The sequence below is a fragment of the Lutra lutra genome, chromosome X (genome assembly GCF_902655055.1).
Source record: "Lutra lutra chromosome X, mLutLut1.2, whole genome shotgun sequence".
Taxonomy (NCBI): domain Eukaryota; kingdom Metazoa; phylum Chordata; class Mammalia; order Carnivora; family Mustelidae; genus Lutra; species Lutra lutra.
Genome location: NC_062296.1, coordinates 52,966,996 through 52,983,603, shown reverse-complemented (window position 1 = coordinate 52,983,603; position 16,608 = coordinate 52,966,996). Strand labels below are relative to the sequence as shown.

The 16,608-nt window shown below is 45.4% G+C and overlaps 1 protein-coding gene across 1 annotated transcript in view; it reads right to left on the bottom strand.

Annotated features, from left to right (window-relative positions):
* Positions 1 to 16,608, bottom strand: part of FGD1 (FYVE, RhoGEF and PH domain containing 1) — a 40,597-nt gene that overhangs the window by 1,336 nt on the left and 22,653 nt on the right. The window contains exons 7-16 of the mRNA XM_047714699.1: positions 16,350 to 16,506; positions 16,106 to 16,244; positions 7,474 to 7,532; positions 7,190 to 7,336; positions 6,730 to 6,822; positions 6,484 to 6,563; positions 2,571 to 2,601; positions 1,986 to 2,087; positions 1,486 to 1,611; positions 1,148 to 1,309 (exon numbers count right to left, since the gene is read on the bottom strand). Of these exons, the coding sequence (XP_047570655.1) occupies positions 1,148 to 1,309; positions 1,486 to 1,611; positions 1,986 to 2,087; positions 2,571 to 2,601; positions 6,484 to 6,563; positions 6,730 to 6,822; positions 7,190 to 7,336; positions 7,474 to 7,532; positions 16,106 to 16,244; positions 16,350 to 16,506 (1,096 nt within the window). The remainder of the gene's footprint in view (positions 1 to 1,147; positions 1,310 to 1,485; positions 1,612 to 1,985; positions 2,088 to 2,570; positions 2,602 to 6,483; positions 6,564 to 6,729; positions 6,823 to 7,189; positions 7,337 to 7,473; positions 7,533 to 16,105; positions 16,245 to 16,349; positions 16,507 to 16,608) is intronic.

Genomic DNA, 16,608 nt, shown 5'->3' with positions numbered 1-16,608 from the left:
CAGGCTTGTCTGCTGCACTGCAGTGGCTGCTTGCCTCCTAAAAGTTGGTGGGAGGGGTGTTTCAACAGGGGCACCTAGATGCCAGGCAGGCATTGTTCCATCAGTTGATTTATTCCTCAAGTTACTTAATGCCTTTATACCTCCCCCTGTTCGTTGTCTTTCATCATAACATCCATGCCTTGGATTTAGCAAGAGGCAACCCTAGCATTGTGAAGAGGATTGGGTAGCTGGGTAAGGCAGTCTGGCTTAGAATCCCAGCTTGAGATGAAGATGTATTGATTTGGAAGGAGAATATATAGGTCTGTTGTAAGGATTAAATGAGTTAATGTATGCAAAATGCTCAGAAGAGTGCCTGGCACGGAGTAAGCATTCTTTTTTAAAAATTATTTATTTATTTTTGAGAGAGAGAGAGAGAGAGAGAGAAGAGCGCTCGCACGTGCACGTGAGCAGGAATTAGGGGCAGAGGGAGAGAGTAAATCCTCAAGCAAACTCCCCCCTGAGTGAGGAACTCACCCCAGGGCTCCATCTCAGGACCCTGAGATCATGACCTGAGCTGAAATAGAGTCAGCCACTTAACAATCTGAGCTACCCAGGCACCCCCAGAGTAAGCATTCTTTAAATGTTAAGTGAAATAAATACCTCAATTTGGTTAAAAACAAAACAAAAAATGTATGTATGGCATGCTACAGCACAACTATTAATAGTGGTAATCTAGTGGGTAGAAGGAATGGGGTGTTTTTATTATTTTTGTTTATATTGTCTAATTTTCCCCAGCGCACATATCCTATTTTGTAATAAGAAAAGATAATTTGTTTATTGAAAAAACACACTAGCTCTGCCACTTGCTGGCTGTGTAATTTGGGCAAATAACTCCCTGAGCCTCAGTTTCCTCATTTGTAACCCAGGGATAGGAATAGCATGGATAGATTACTTACTGTGAGGATTAAATGGCTAAAGCACTTAAATAAAAATTCGTCTTTCACTCACTCTTGGATTCATTTTACTCACTCCAAGCCTGGGTCACTTGGTCAGTGGAAGCACATAGCACCCTAGCATTTCAGAGATGCCCACGCGTGTGTCAGTCACGGTGGGTGGCTGGGGCCCATGTGGTTGGCGTGGGACTGTTAGTCGGGGACCTGGCTCTTACCTCCAGGATAGACCTCCGGCGCTGGGGTGTATGCTGGCTGCAGACCGGGCTGCTCCCAGGCACCCCATGCAAGGCCACGTAGCAGTCCGTGCACACACGGTTGGAGCGGTTGTTGTCATAGATGAGGCGGGCCCGGAACTCGGAGCACTTCCCACAAACCACCTGGGGTGGCAAGTGGGCAAAAACAGCCTGGTTCCTGCAGGTCTTTCCCTTCAGTGTACCAACTCCCACAGTGGACTCATGGCTTCCCCCACTTAGAGGGTAACCCACTCAGAAGTGGGCCTTTGGGCTGCCAGCCTGTCCCCTCCCTATCTCTGCCCCTGCCTGCCCAAACTCACATGCCCGCAGGCCTTGCAGTGGTGCCTGCGTTTGGTGATGGAATTGAAGGGCTCCTGGCAGCGCATGCACATGGTGACTTCCTTTTCTCGGATGGGTGTAGGTGCCCGCTTCCCAAGATCCACATTCTGGAGAGAGGGCCAGGTCCCAGGTCAGAGATAGCTACTCCCCAGCCCAGTCCAGCCAGCCCCTGCCCTCTGCCTGAAGGCTTGGATCATCAGTGGGAAGCAGCAGATAACATTCAGAAGACCTGCCTTTGAGTCCTTGCTCTGTCCTTACCTCGCTGTACTACTGACGACAAGTCATTTTTACTTTCTGGGCCTCAGTTTCCCCCATGATTCCTCTGTGGCCATACCAAAAGAAGACTGTGCTTCTGAGGTCCTGCACTCTGCCTCTCTGGTGTTCACTCTCCGGGAAGGGGCAAGGATCATTTCAAGGTAAAGTGGGGACTTGGAAGCCTGGAAGGGGTCCCAGTGCAGGGGGAGAGGGTGGGGACTCTTACTGGAGAATTAGGGGGTGTGTCTTCATCTTCCCTGTTTGTTGAGTTCAACAGTTTGAAGGTCTCCAGCGTCTGTTCATGCTTCAGGAGGGTGGAGTTGATGGCCTATAAAGGAGGTTGTAAGAAATAAGAGGTCAGATCACCTCACAACCCACCTACTTCCACCCTCACCTCAACTTCCTATGACCTAGCCTGGAGTCGGAAAACTTGGTTTCTTGGCCAGACTCTGCCCCTTGTTAGGCATATGATCTTGAGCAAGCCCAATCCCAAATCCAGTTCTCAGATCAGTGGTTGAAAAATCACAGAAGGTCTTCCTGGCCACTGTCTGGGCTTCAGGTTTTACAGGATTTAACTCACTGGGGTTATACCCTCAGAGGAGCCAGCTTTCTAAAGGGAGAATCTGCGAGTTTCTGTTTAACCTCTGGACCTCAGTTTGCTTATCTGTAAAACAGGGATGGTAAAGTTTGTTAGAAAGCTGTGTCCAGGCCCATTCTGGTCTAACATGAGTTTAGGGGAGAGTCCACAAACCCCAAGGAGACCTGTTAATACTCCTCCAGCCCCCTACCACAAAGCCGCCTTGGATGTTACCTGGACCCAGTCTTTCTTCTCCTCCTCAGTCCTTGGGGTGCGGGGGAGAAAGAAAAATGTTGGGTTAGGCAGGCCAACAAAAAGCAACTGGAATGGTAAACAGTATTTTGGAGTCAGACCAGGGTTTTGACCCTCTGGTCCTTAACTTATTATGTGACCTTAGGCAAGTCATGTAGCCTGTGTTTATTTATTCAGCAGTTACTAATAATTTCCAGACCCTGTGCTAGGGACTTGGGGCTTAGAGAGGGCTGGCCCTACCCTCAAGGAGCTCATGGTCTAGGAGGGGAGATAGGGATAATACAGAGGGATTAGCACTGTGACCCAGAGTGAAAATAGGGCCGAGAAGCCCAGAAGGAGAGACCTGCCCCAGCCTGGAATTTGGGTGGGGCTGTTTTTTTTTTTTTTAATTTTATTTATTTGACAGAGATCTCAAGTAGGCAGAGAGGCAGGCAGAGAGAGAGAGAGGAGGAAGCAGGCTACCCACAGAGCAGAGAGCCCGATGTGGGGTTCGATTCCAGGACCCCGGGATCATGACCTGAGTCGAAGGCAGAGGCTTTAACCCATTGAGCCACCCAGGCGCCCCTGGGTGGGGCTGTTAAGGAAGGTTTCTTCAAGGAGGTACTGGGCCTCAAGTAGAGGTTTATGGGTGAGGTGTGTGTAAAATTATGGAACATACAAGAAACCATAAATAGCTCCCTGTTGTTGGAATGGCAAATTTGAGAAAGGGTGGGGAGCTTTTAGTCCATTTTCTTCTCCGTTTTACATGGAGAGAATGATCAGTTTGGTTTGGGTTGTTCTGAACAGTAACAAGTGATAGGTAAAGTGCCTAGCATAATCTCCACTAGGTGCTCAATCAGTGTGAGTTACCTCTTCCTTTTTCCTTCCTTTCCCACCTCTCCTGTATGCCCTGGAGTCTCCAAGGCCTCTAGGCTGGGACAGCTCCGTAAACTGCTTACTAGGGACAGGACCCAGTTTCTTGGCTGACTCCTTCCTGGCCTCTTCTAATCCCCTTCCACATCTACATACCAGACATCGAAAGAATTTTTCTAATATGAAAATCTGACTACATCCTTAGAATCACTTCATGAAAAATTAAGAATAGGAGTTAATATTTAGCTACAAGAATGTCCATTGCAATGCTATTTATTATGAAAAATTGGAAGCAGCCTAAGTACCGAACAGGGGATCAGATAAAAAGAAATGATGGTGGGGCGCCTGGGTGGCTCAGTGGGTTAAGCCGCTGCCTTCGGCTCAGGTCATGATCTCAGGGTCCTGGGATCGAGCCCCTCATCGGGCTCTCTGCTCAGCAGGGAGACTGCTTCCTCCTCTCTCTCTGCCTGCCTCTCTGCCTGCTTGTGATCTCTCTCTGTCAAATAAATAAATAAAATCTTTAAAAAAAAAAAAAAGAAATGATGGTATATCATTACTGTCAGACAACATAAATGGTATAGAAATCTGTTTATAATATGTTAAGTGAAATATAATATGTTAAGTGGTATAGAAAGCTCTTGATGTTAAGTAAAAACATAAAATACACATAGCATTCTATTTAAAAAAAAAACATGTGACATGTATGTTTATATTTATCAAAACTTAATGATGGTACACATTTAAGACCTGTGCATTTAACTGTGTGAAAATTTGGCCTCAAGAAAAGAAGAGGGCATTTAACAAATACTGAACTCTAGTTAATAATATGCACACCAAAGTCTTTAAGGGATGAGGTGTAGTGATGCCTGTAACTTCGTTTGAAATGCATGTTAAAAAAACCAGATGGATTGGTGGATGGGTAAAAGGATACATTGGTGATAAAGTAAATATAGGACAATGTTAGCACTTATAGAATCTGTATGGTGGGTTTACATGTGTTCACTGTATAATTTTTTTAACTTTTCTGCATTTTGTAATATTTTCATAATAAAATATAGAAAGAAAATGTGTGTGTGTATATGTGGGTGTGTGTATGTGTGTATACACATACATATATATATGCAACTAGAGGAAAGGAAAGGCCTGGGGTGAAGTATCATGTCTTTACTTTAAAATGGTTCAGCCAAAGATATATATGGCAAAATGTCAATAATTGTTGATTCTTAAGTCTGTGGTTCTAAACCTTGGTGCACATACTAAAACCACCAAGGGAGCTTTTAAAACTCCTCATGTTCAGGCTGTGCCCCAGACAAATTCAATCAGTCTTTGAGGGTGGGTTTCAGACATCAGTATTTTTTAAAAGATTTTATTTTTAAGTAATCTCTGCATCCAACGTGGGGCTCAAACCTCTAACCCCGAGATCAAGAGTCACATGCTCTACTGACTGAGCCAGACAGGCACACTTCAGACAGCAGCATTTTTTAAAAGTTCCCCAGTTGATCCCTGTGTTGCCAAGGTTGAACACTAGTTGTCTAAATGGTAGGTATAAGGGTGTTTGTTGTATTTCCACTTTTCTGCGTATTTGAAATTTTTCATTAAAAATTTTAAAGGGCAGTACAAACAATTGCAAAGCAAACCCTCCATGCCTTTCCTCTGCCACTAGGAGGAAACCCTACACTGCTTAGTGCTCCTCTCTGGCTCCATTGTGTTTCAGCAGCCCCCTCCTTCCCATCCTCCCAGCAGAAGACCTGTCTGAGTAATATGACTTGTCACTCAGGTTCTGCTGAGCCCCCTCCTGGATGTGCCCACGTTGGCTTTGTTCTTGCTTCCTGGCTGCAGGCCTCAGGCCTCGGGGATGCTCTCTCAGTCCCCCAGAGCTTCAAAGGTAACATTCATCTCTCTTTCCGGCCTCCACACAGTCCTAGCAGTGAGGGTTCTGACTCTCATTTCTCACTCACTTCCTTGCAGCCTGTCAGAAATAAACCATCTACCCATATGCATCCATTCTCTGGCCCTGACCCTGACCTCGGTTCCTAATCACTTGGGCCCTCAGAAGGCAATGTGAGCTCTATTTCCAGCTCTGCTTTCTAGCTATGAGATCTTGGGCAAGGTACATAACTCTTCTGTGCCACAGTTTGCTCATCTGTGAAATGGGGTTGATGGTAACAGTAGCTACTTCAAGAGTTGTTTTAAGGATTCAACTAGTCAGGTTAAACTTAAAATGTTTCAGTTAAAATTCACTTAAAACAGTGCCTAACATAAGAGCAAGTCTTCACTAAATGTGAGCTATTATTATAATGATCCAAGTAGAGGATGGATATGAAAGCCCCTTTGTTAAATGGCTAGACATTATTTTTAAATGTTGTTATTTTTAAAAGTTTTATTATAAAAAATTTCAAGCATACAAAAAAGCAGACAGGATAGCACAAATTCACTAAATGTATGCCTACTATATAGATGCAAATTTAAAAAATATTTTGCTATATTTACTTCATATATATGTATATGTTCACATATAGTTATATATGTATGTATATGTTTTTATATATTTCTGGTTAATAAGTCTTTTAAAAATAAATTACAGGTATCATGATACTAAATCTTCAGCATGCATCATGAAAAAACAAGGCCATTCTCTTGTATAACAATTATACCATTATCACACCTGAAAAAGTTAGCAGTAATTACCCAACAGTTATTGTTCAGTTCATACTTAGATTTTCCCTGTTGTCTTGCAAATGTATTTTAGGGTTTTGTTCAAATTAGGTTCTATCATGGACCAAGCATTGCATTTGGTTGTTATTTCTCTTCAATCTCTGAATCTACAAGAAACCGTACTGTTGTTATTCCTGTTGGGATTAATATCTCATTCTCCCCTCTCCCCTAACAAAACCCATCAGAAGAGCAAGCCAGCATCTTTGGGAAAAGGTGCCCATCTTTTCTGTGGAATGATCTCTTCCTTGGTGAGGTAGCCTGAAACTAGATGCCTCATATCTGAAGGGAAAGAGGGGGCTGGAGGGAAGGTATAGGTAAGGTCAAGTACCTAGCCTGGAGCTCCAGGGAGCGCTGCTTTCCTGACACCAGGAAGGTCCGAGGCAGATTGAGGTTGGAGCTTTCCTTTAGCTAAATGGAGGGAGAAAAAGTCTTTGTGAGGATAACTAAGCTCCACAGAGCCCTTACCCTCTTCACACATGCACACAAAGACTTGCGGTCAAAGTCAGAACAACTTTATCCCTCCCAGAACCAAGCCCCCACTCCAGGTACCCATTTCCCACTTCCTGGTGCTCACCTCCATGCCATCTACATCAATGCGTGCCCGCACGCTAAACTTCTGGCCAAGGAGCCGCAGCCTGGGCACGCAGTAAAGGAGGCGGTCGTTGAACTAGGAAGGAAAAGTTTTGGGACGTATGTGTGGAGGACCCAGGAGAGGTGTGGCCCAGCTCCCTATCCTTACAGGACTCCTGAAGCTTTATTGCTGGGGAATCAAGGCAATAGATGGAGAAAGCACAGCGCAAGTTGGGTACAAGGATCAGAAGGAAAGAGCCTAGGCATGGGAGTCACTGCCCAGTTGGGCAACCTTGGGCAAGTCACTTCTAAGTCTTAGTTACATCCCCTCTGGAGTAGAGAAAAAATATTCCTAGCTGTAGGTAGTGAAAATACAAGGAATTAATAGAGGAAAGAATGTAGCAGGAGGTATAGTCGTGAGTGAGTACCAAGTCAATGTGTGCAACCCCACACCTGGCACTTACTAGTATGAGGTATCGGTCTTGAGTGGTCCCATTCTTTGCTGACAGCTTAAGGATGTGGCCTTCTTTTATGAGCTCTTTGGTGGGGCTGACAATGTCCTCCTCACCCCCTAGCAGCTCATATACCTTCAGCAGCTTGTGCATTCGCTCCTGGTAGGAGACAGGAAGCAGAAGGCAGGGTTGGGGTGCTGGCCTCCCCTGACATGTCCACAAGTCACAAGTCCCCCAGGACAAAGACACCACAGGTGGGTGGCCAAGGAGGGGCAGGGGCTGGAAAGGCCACTCACCATTTTGCGGATGGCAGCGTTAGAGTGCTCCGCCGCTGTGGCTATCAGCTCCAGAGACTCTGTGGGCAGAGTGGGAGGTCAAGCGGGAGACTAGCAGAGATGAGGCTCTTGGGGGCTTCTTTGGTCCTTGAATACCTCCTCCTGGCCTGACTACACCCTCCCCATCCTGGAAAGCACCAGCCTCAAAGATGTCCATAGCAACATCACTTAAAATCAGAAACTATCTCAATTAATCCCACAACAGCAGAATTATAGTACATGGAATAACTGGCAGTGAATAAAATACAAGCTTAACAGGATTATTATTACCATTAAAAATAACAATAACAATTACATAGGTAACTGGAAAGAAACATACTCATGTTTAACAAGTTGTCTCTGAATGGTGGGACTATGGGTGCTTTTCGTCATGTCCTTTAGATTTTGCTGTATTTTCCATATTTTTGACAAAGAGCATGTATTACTTTTATAATAAAAAAGAGCCATATAAAGAAACAAAGACGGGCGCCTGGGTGGCTCAGTCAGTTAAGCATCTGCCTTAAGCTCAGGTCATATTCCTAGGGTCCTGGGATCTAGCTCATATCAGGCTCCTTGCTCAGTGAGGAGTCTGCTTCTCCCTCTGTCTCCCCACCCCTGCCGCTCATGCTCTCTCTCTCCCTCTCCCTCCCTCTCTCTCTCAAATAAATAAAATCTTAAAAAAAGAGATCAGCCTATTTTTTGTCTCAATAATAAAGATTATAGGAATCTATACTAAGAAAATACACATTCTAATCAACAAAACCAATAACTCCCTAGCTAGACTCATTGAAAAAAGGGGGGGAACTACTCAAATAAAGTCACAAATGAGAGAGAAGAAAAAACAACCAACACCACAGAAATACAAACAACTGTAAGAGAATATTGTGAAAAACTATATGCCTGCAAATTGGACAACCTAGAAGAAATGGATAAATTCCTAGAAACATAAACCCTACCAAAACTGAAGCAGGAAGAAACAGACTGATAATCGCCAAGGAAATTAAATCAGTAATCAAAAAACTCCCAATAAACAAAAGTGTAGGACCAGAGGGCTTCAAAGGCAATTTCTACCAAACATTTAGAGAAGAGTTAATATTTATTCTTCTCAGGATGTCTGGGTGGATAAGTCAGTTAAGCGTCTGCCTTTGGCTTGGGTCATGATCCCAGAATCCTGGGATCGAGTCCCACATTGGGCTCCTTGCTTGGGGGATTCTGCTTCTCCCTCTGCCTGCTGCTCCCCTTGCCTGTGCTTGCTCTCTCTCTCTCTGACAAATAAATAAAATCTTTAAAAAGAAAAGAAAAATTGTGTTTCTAGAAAAAATATCCGTTCTTCTCAAACTATTCCAAAAAATTTGAAGAGGAAGGAAAACTTCCAAAGTCATCCTGTGAGGCCAGCATTACCTTGATTCCAAAACCAGATAAAGGCACCATAAGAGAAGAGAACTATAGGTCAATATACCTTGTGAACACAGTTGAAAAATCCTCAACAAAATACTAGCAACCTGTATTCAAAAATAGATAAAAAGAATCATCCACCACGGTGAAGTGGGATTTATTCCTGGGTTGCAAGGGCGGATCAATATTCACAAATCAATCAACGTGATACATCAACAGGACAAAAACCACATGATCATCTCAATAGATGCAGAAAAAAACATTTGATAAAGAACAACATCCATTCTTGAGAAAAACCCACAACAGAGTATGTTTAGAAGGAACATACCTCAGCATAATAAAGGCCATCTGTGGAAAAACCCACAGGGAACATCATACTCAAGAGGGAAAATGGAGAAATTCCCCCCTATGATCAGGAATAAGACAAGGATGTCCACTCTCCTTACTTCCACTCAACACAGTACTGGAAGTCCTAGCCACAGCAATCAGACAATAAAAAGAAATAAAAGGCATCCAAATTGGTAAGGAAGAAATAAAATTTTCACTATTTGCAGATGACATGATACTATAGTGAAAGAAAACCCAAAAGACTCCACCAAAAAACTGCTAGAACTGATCAATGAATTCAGTAAAATCACAGGATACAAAATCAATGTATAGAAATCTGTTGCATTTCTATATACTAATAATGAAGAAGCAGAAAGAGAAATTAGGAAAACAATCCCATTTAAATTGCACAGTACCTGGGAATAAACTTAACCAAAGAGGTAAAAGAACTGTACTCTGAAAACTTTAAAACACTGATGAAAGAAACTGAACATGACACAAAGAAATGGAAGGACATTCTCTGCTCATGGATTGGAAGAACAATTTTTTTTGAAGATTTTATTTATTTATTTGACACAGAGAGAGACAGCGAGAAAGGGAACACAAGCAGAGGAAGTGGGAGAGGGAGAAGCAGGCTTCCCACTAAGCAGGGAGTCCGATGCGGGGCTCAATCCCAGGACCTGGGATCATGACCCGAGCCAAAAGCAGACACTTAATGACTGAGCCACCCAGGTGCCCTTGGAAGAACAAATATTGTTCAAATGTCTATACTACCCAAAGCAATCTACATATTTAATATGATCCCTATCAAAATAGCAACAGCATTTTTCACAGAGCTAGAACAAATAATCCTAAAATTTGTATGGAACCACAAAAGACTCTGAATAGCCAAAGCAATCTTGAAAAAGATAAGCAAAGCTGGAGGCATCACAATTCCAGACTAGAGGGAAAGGGGGTGGGGGAGGGTTAAGTAGGTGATGGGGATTAAGGAACACACTTGTCTTGATGAGAACTGGGTGATGTGTAAAATTGTCACTGCATTGTACACCTGAGACTAATATAATACTGTATGTTAACTATACTGGAATTAAAACAAAAACTTAGGGGTGCCTGAGTGGTTTAGTAGGTTAAGCGACTAACTCTTGATTTTGGCTTAGGTCATGATCTCAGGGTCATGAGATCAAGCCCTGTGTGTCAGGCTGCACACTGTTTGGTGCTGCTTAAGATTCTCTCTCTCAGGGAGTTGAGGGAAATTGGAAGGGGAGGTGAACCATGAGAGACCATGGACTCTGAAAAACAATCTGAGGGTTTTGAAGGGGCGGGGGGTGGGAGGTTGAGGGAACCAGGTAGTGGGTATTGGAGAGGGCGCGGATTGCATGGAGCACTGGGTGTGGTGCAAAAACAATGAATACTGTTAGGCTGAAAAGAAAAAAAAAAGATTCTCTCTCTCCCTTTCCCCCTCCCCCCACTGCATGCTCACTGTCTTTCTCTCTCTCTCTCTCAAAAAAAATGTCCAACTGTAAGGGTTCAGTTAAATAAATTACTGTGCATTCATAGAATAGAATGTTGAACATCCTTTGCAAGTGATGCTTATGTGGAGTTTTTCATAATTTGTGAAATGTTCAAGATATTTTAAGAAAAGGATACCAACTTGTGTACACCAAATGATCTCGATTTTGCAAATATATGTGTATTAAAAAAAACTGGGAAGAAAATACGTCAGAATGTTCATTGTGCTTATTCTCTGGGGGCTTGTATCACAGCCATCTTTCTTCCCTATCTCTTTCATCTTTTCTGTAATTTCCATATCTCCTATAGCAACCAGGTATCATTGGGGGGAAAAAAATCTTGAAATAAATCCCTACACATCCCCGCACACTAACAATCCTGCCTACACTTGAGGCCCTGCTACAGCTGTCCTGCATCCCACTCTTGTCTATAGGGTGCTGAATTTTCTCACGAGAAAATCTGCCTGTGATGGAGGAGTCCAGGTGCTTCTGAAGAGGGTCCATATGGCTGGGAAACCAAGTCTTGCTTTTCTAGGAGGCTCTGCCTCCATGACCAAGTCTTGATACTCAAGATCTGTAGCTGCTGACCCAGCTCAGGCCTTTCAGGAGTCTCTAATCTTCAACCCTAGCTGCCATAGGGATCTTTCTCACATACAGCTTGACAGAGAGTGACAACCCTTCTGCTTAAATCTATCAATAGCTCCCCTGTATCTGTAGGGGAAAAACCCAGCCCTTTAGCCTGGCCTTGAAAGCCCTTGGAAATCTCTGATTTCCTCTCCAACTTCCTCCACTTGTACCTCCCTAAACACGCCCTTTCTTGTTTCATCTGGCTAAGTGCCACTCAGTCTTCTGGATTCAGCTTACCTCCCCTAGTAACCTGTCCGGAGTTCCTAGGCTGGGTCAGGACCCTGTCTTGGTTCCCACAGTCCTCCGTGCTCCCTTCTGTCCCACTAGTCACACTGTATCCATCATGTATTGATAAATCTGCATCCCTCAGTAGACTAGGAACTCCCTAGGATGGGGCCAGGGTACCCCCACCCTCTCCAGGGCTCCCCATCAGATACTTTGCATAAATTAGCTCCTCTCAGTCCTCACAACAACTCTGTAAGATAGGTGTGATTTGGGACCTATTTGTCCAAAATGAGGAAACAGAGAGAAGAGGTGGTGGCTTTAAGCTGTATACCTGGGAAGTGGCTGAGTTGACATCAGAGCTGGACCTGCTCGGCCATCTGCCCTTTCTCCTACACATTCTGTATCTCCCCCACTCCAGGGCAGGGGACATGTTGGGTGGTAGAGGTAGGAGGTAACCAGGAAAGGGACAGAAAGAAGACTCTCGTAAGCTGTGAGATACCCACTCAGGCCAGTACAGGTTACTGAACTCAGACTAGAGGCTTTGCTCTGGGGAGTTCTGTCTGGAGATGCCTTGTATGGAGTGCAAATTGGTATTTCCAGGGGTCTGGTGTGTGTAGGCTTTGTCTGGGATGTCAGTCTAGGATTTCATTTGGGGGTTTGGAGTAGGGAGTGTGGTTTGGGGGAGTTGGTGTAGGGGTCTTATCTGAAGCTCTGGTGGGTCTTTGGCAGCCTGGGTCTGGAGTTCAATCTTGGGCTCAGGAGAGGCAGTTTAGGCCAGCAGTTCCCCTTGGCCTATTTGAGGAGCCCAGTCTAGAGTCTGGGTTCCAGAGTTCAGTCTAGGGAGCAGAATGTTGGGGGAGTGAGTCTAAGGAATGAGAGCTATGATTCAGTGGGGCTCAGACCTTGAGGCACTTTCTGGGAGGAGGCACTTAAACTGACATGGGGAGGTCAAAATCTTGGGCTGGGTAGCTTAGTGAGCATATGTCGCACTGGATCTCATTCAGAGCATCTCAGAAAACCAGACTGGAAAATTCTTTCTTGGGTGGTGGTTGTGGGGGGGCATTGTTCATTTTTGGGCTTAGCATGGGGAGCTCAGTTGGGTAAGGCCAAGCTCCGAGGTTCATTCTGGAGACTCAGATAGGGTTGATATTGGTATAAAATAGGAACATAAGTTAGGTAAACTCAATCTAGGGGCTGATTTTATGGACATTCAGTATGGAGTACATCAGCCAGGACATTCAGTAATAAAAACTGTTAACATTTATTGGGGTTTTGCCATGTACTAGGCACTGTGCTGACAGCTTTACCTGGATTATCTCATCCTGAAAACAACTCTACAAGGGAGGTATCCTTTTCACTCCTCCTTCTACACATGAGAAAACTGAGACCAAGCAGCTTGTTCAGGGACACATAGTTGGTAAAATGGACTCTAGCTGGTGCCCAGCTTAGGAATATTACACTGGCAACTCACTTTGGGGGTTCAGTACAGAAAGCTCATTTGGGAAATTTCAGTTTGGAAATGTCAAGCTAGAGATCCAGTGTGGAAATGAAAGAAATCAGTCCTAAAAGCTCACTGTGGATACATGATTCTGTAGAATCCATGGGCTCTGGGTGGAGAAACGAGCCAGGAGGCTTCTTCTGGGGATCGCAGTTGGAGGGTAATAAAATGTGGAGACTCAGTGTGGAGGGGTGAGGTGTCGTTCTTGGGTCTCGATATGGAGCACAGTCTGGAGACCTCATTCTGTAGGACTTACCCTGGGAATCTCAATCTGTGAATCCAAGGCTGGGATATAGAAAGCTGGTGGGGGGGCACTGTTTGTGGGGAGTCAGTCTGGAGTTAAGACTGGGAAAATCAGACTTGGAGGATCAGACTTAATTTGGGGGGAAATCTAGGGCATTAGTCCCAGGGCACAGTGAAAGAGATGGAAAATAGGGGTCTGGGGGACTGGGGTTAGGGAGAACACAATCTGGAGTCTGTTTGGAGCTCAGATCAGGCAGCTTGATCTCAGCTGGAGAGATTGTAGAAATCAGTCTGAGGCCTCAGTGGTCTAAGTCTGTGGCATGGATCAGTCCCTGATAAAAGAGTCTACCTTTGGGGGCTCAGGATAGATGTCTCAATCTGAGGGACAGTAAATGGGGGATGAATCTGCGGTGCTACATTTGGCAATACCTATTTATAGAATGGTGGCCATGAAGACTAGACTGGGAAGATCTTTTGGGGGAATCTCCTTGTGGGACTTTGGGCTGAGGGCTCTGACTGGGAACCCTCTCTCAGAGCTCAGGGTGGGAGGAGCATTCTGGAAGCCCAGATCTTAGTTTGGGGAAACCAGTGTTGGGGAGGCGTCCTATAACTGGGACCTCATACTGGATTTAGCCTGAGGGCTCAGTTGGAGATGTCAGCCCATGGAACTATTCCTAAGGAATCAGTCTGGAAGGCTTTTTCTCAAGGTTTAGGTTATATAGCTCATCCTGGCACTTCAGTGAGGGTTCTCAGTCAGGGAGAGGACTGAGGTACTTAGTCTGCAGATGTCTGTTGAGTTTGGCTGTCAAACATTTTAGGGTTCTTGCTCTTTCTAGAGGTCCAGGCTTGGTAGCAAAGTGCCCCATGTGGTAGGGTGGAGGGGACTCAATTTGGGAAGTAGACACAGCAGCAGACTACAACTGTCTGCTCCTGATTCTTGTGGCTTCCAGCACTCTTTACCTTCCTAACTTTCCTCCTACCTAAAGGGCTGCTTCTTGTCAAGTCCTTTGCTGATGCCACCTCCCTCAGCTTTGTCCTTGGCCCCCATTTCTTCTCCATTTACATTCACTCTCTTGGTGATCGGGGCCAGTCTCACAGTGTTGAATACTATTTATGAGCCAGTGACACCCGTATCTCTCTCCCTGGGATTCTAGACTCATCTAACTGCCTACCTGGCAGCTCACTTTGAACACGTTCAAAATCAACCTCCTGAGCTCACCTCAAGAATGATCACCACTAGCCAAAAATCTGCAAGTCATTCTTGACTCTTTCTCCCAAGCCTCACACCCACTCCATCCTGGTTCTTTCAGTGCTGCTTCCAGATATAATATATCCTGAAAATAACCATTTCTCTCTACTTCCACTGCTACTGCCCTTGTCCAAGCCGACTTTTCTCACTTAGATTATTGCAAAGGCTTCTTACTGGTCTCTCTCTCTCTTGCTTCCCAAATAATCCTGATCAAAATCTTCCCTTGGCTACCCACTGTACTCAGAAAAGAAAAATCCATCTCCTTATCTAGGCCTTTAAAGTCTGGCTCCTCCCTCTAACCCTACTTCTACCATTCTGTCCTCACTTACCATGCTCAGGTCACACTGGCCCTCTTGATGGTCAAAAGATATGCAAGCTGCCCCCTTCACCCCCCAGGAAGTCTGTACCTGTTGTTGCCTCTGGGGGCTATGGCCCTCTCCAGCTGGCATGTGGCTCCCTTCTTCTTGTCATTCAGGTCTGACTCAAATATCCTCTATTCAGAGAGGCCACCCAACCTCAAGTAAGCCCCCCAGCCCCTGTCACATCATCTTCCTATTCTTTGAATTACATGTAGCACCTATTCAATGTTCTTCTGTGTATTTATTACTTCTCTTTATTATCTGCTGTCTTGTTCACTTCCATATCCCCTGTGCTTACAACAATGCACAGAATAAGGTGCTCAGTAAATAGCTGTTATATAAGTGAAGGAATAAATGGAAATAATACTCTGTTGGGGGGAGGAAGTTGGGGAGACTCTGGGGAAGCACTCTTTGAGGTGTGACCCTGGGGGTGGGGGTGGGTCTCATACTGGAGGAATCAGAATGAAATAGTTTTCTAGTGTTTCTGTGTGTGAGGACTCAGTCTGAGGAGACAGTATCTAAGCCAGTATCTAATCTCTAGATCCAAATCTTGGAGGTGGAAAATTTGGGGTCCAGTCAGGGGTGCTCAGTTCTGAAGAGGTAATTCTGTAGGGCTCTGATCAGACTTGGGAGGTTCTTTATGAGGTTCGTGCTAGGTAGCAGCTGGCAACACAGAGTGGAGCTCTAAATGTGGATGATGGATAGTCAGGGGCCCGATGAGACAACTCTCCTTGTGTAAGGCTCAGCTGTGGAGATTCAGTAAAGATGGCTTGGCCTGAGAGGTCAGTCTGGGCACTCTCAGTCCCTGGGGGTTCTGGCTCAGTTTCATTTTGGACTTGGGACAACTTCATTTGAGGATGAGTCTAGGGGTGAGCTTTGGGGTCTTGGCCTAGAAAACAGTGGCTCCCTCTAGGGGATCATTCGGGGTATACTATTCCAACTCCCAGGGTTCCAGTTGGGGACTTCAGGCTGGGGGACTCCTGAGTGCTCTCCCTGGGTATTCAGGCAGAGTCTCAACCTGGACGTTCATCCTAGGGTCTTACTGCAGAGCTTCAATGTGGGCCTTTCAGTCTGGAGATCCTATTCTGGGATCTCATTATGTTGCCGTGGAAGGCTGACCCTGTGAGTTAAGTCTGGGGGGTGGGTGGAAGGGGTAAGGAAGGGTCCGGAGGAATGCACTCACTTTGGGCGTCCTTGCTGTCCGGGGAGCCATGGGGCAGCTTTAACAGATAGTCTTTGAGAAGCAGCTCATAGCGGGGAATGCGCTGCACGGGTTCCAGCATGTGGTGCTGCAACGTCAGGTTGCCACAGGCTTCCTCCTTCTGTGACAGGCAGAAGCAGAGGGGCTCAGGTGTGGCCACAGACCCCTCCCTGGGTCCCTGCAGACCTCTCCTCCCCAGTCCATCCTATCCGGCTTTGCTGCTTACCTGTACCTCATGGATGATAACTTTAAACTGGGTGGAGCGCTCTGTCCAGGTGTTTACCAGCTCCACAGCCCGGTCAAAGTTCTTCACATACTCGCCATACATCTTAAGGAAGGGTGCCAACTTCTGAAGGATGTCTCCAATGCGTGGGTAACGGTCCCTGGAGTGGAAGCAGGGGCTAGCACGGTCCTGCTGAGCCTTGTCCCCCAGAGCTCTCCCGGGCTTCTTTCTAGGCCTCTAGTCCCAGGTAAGCTACTTTCAC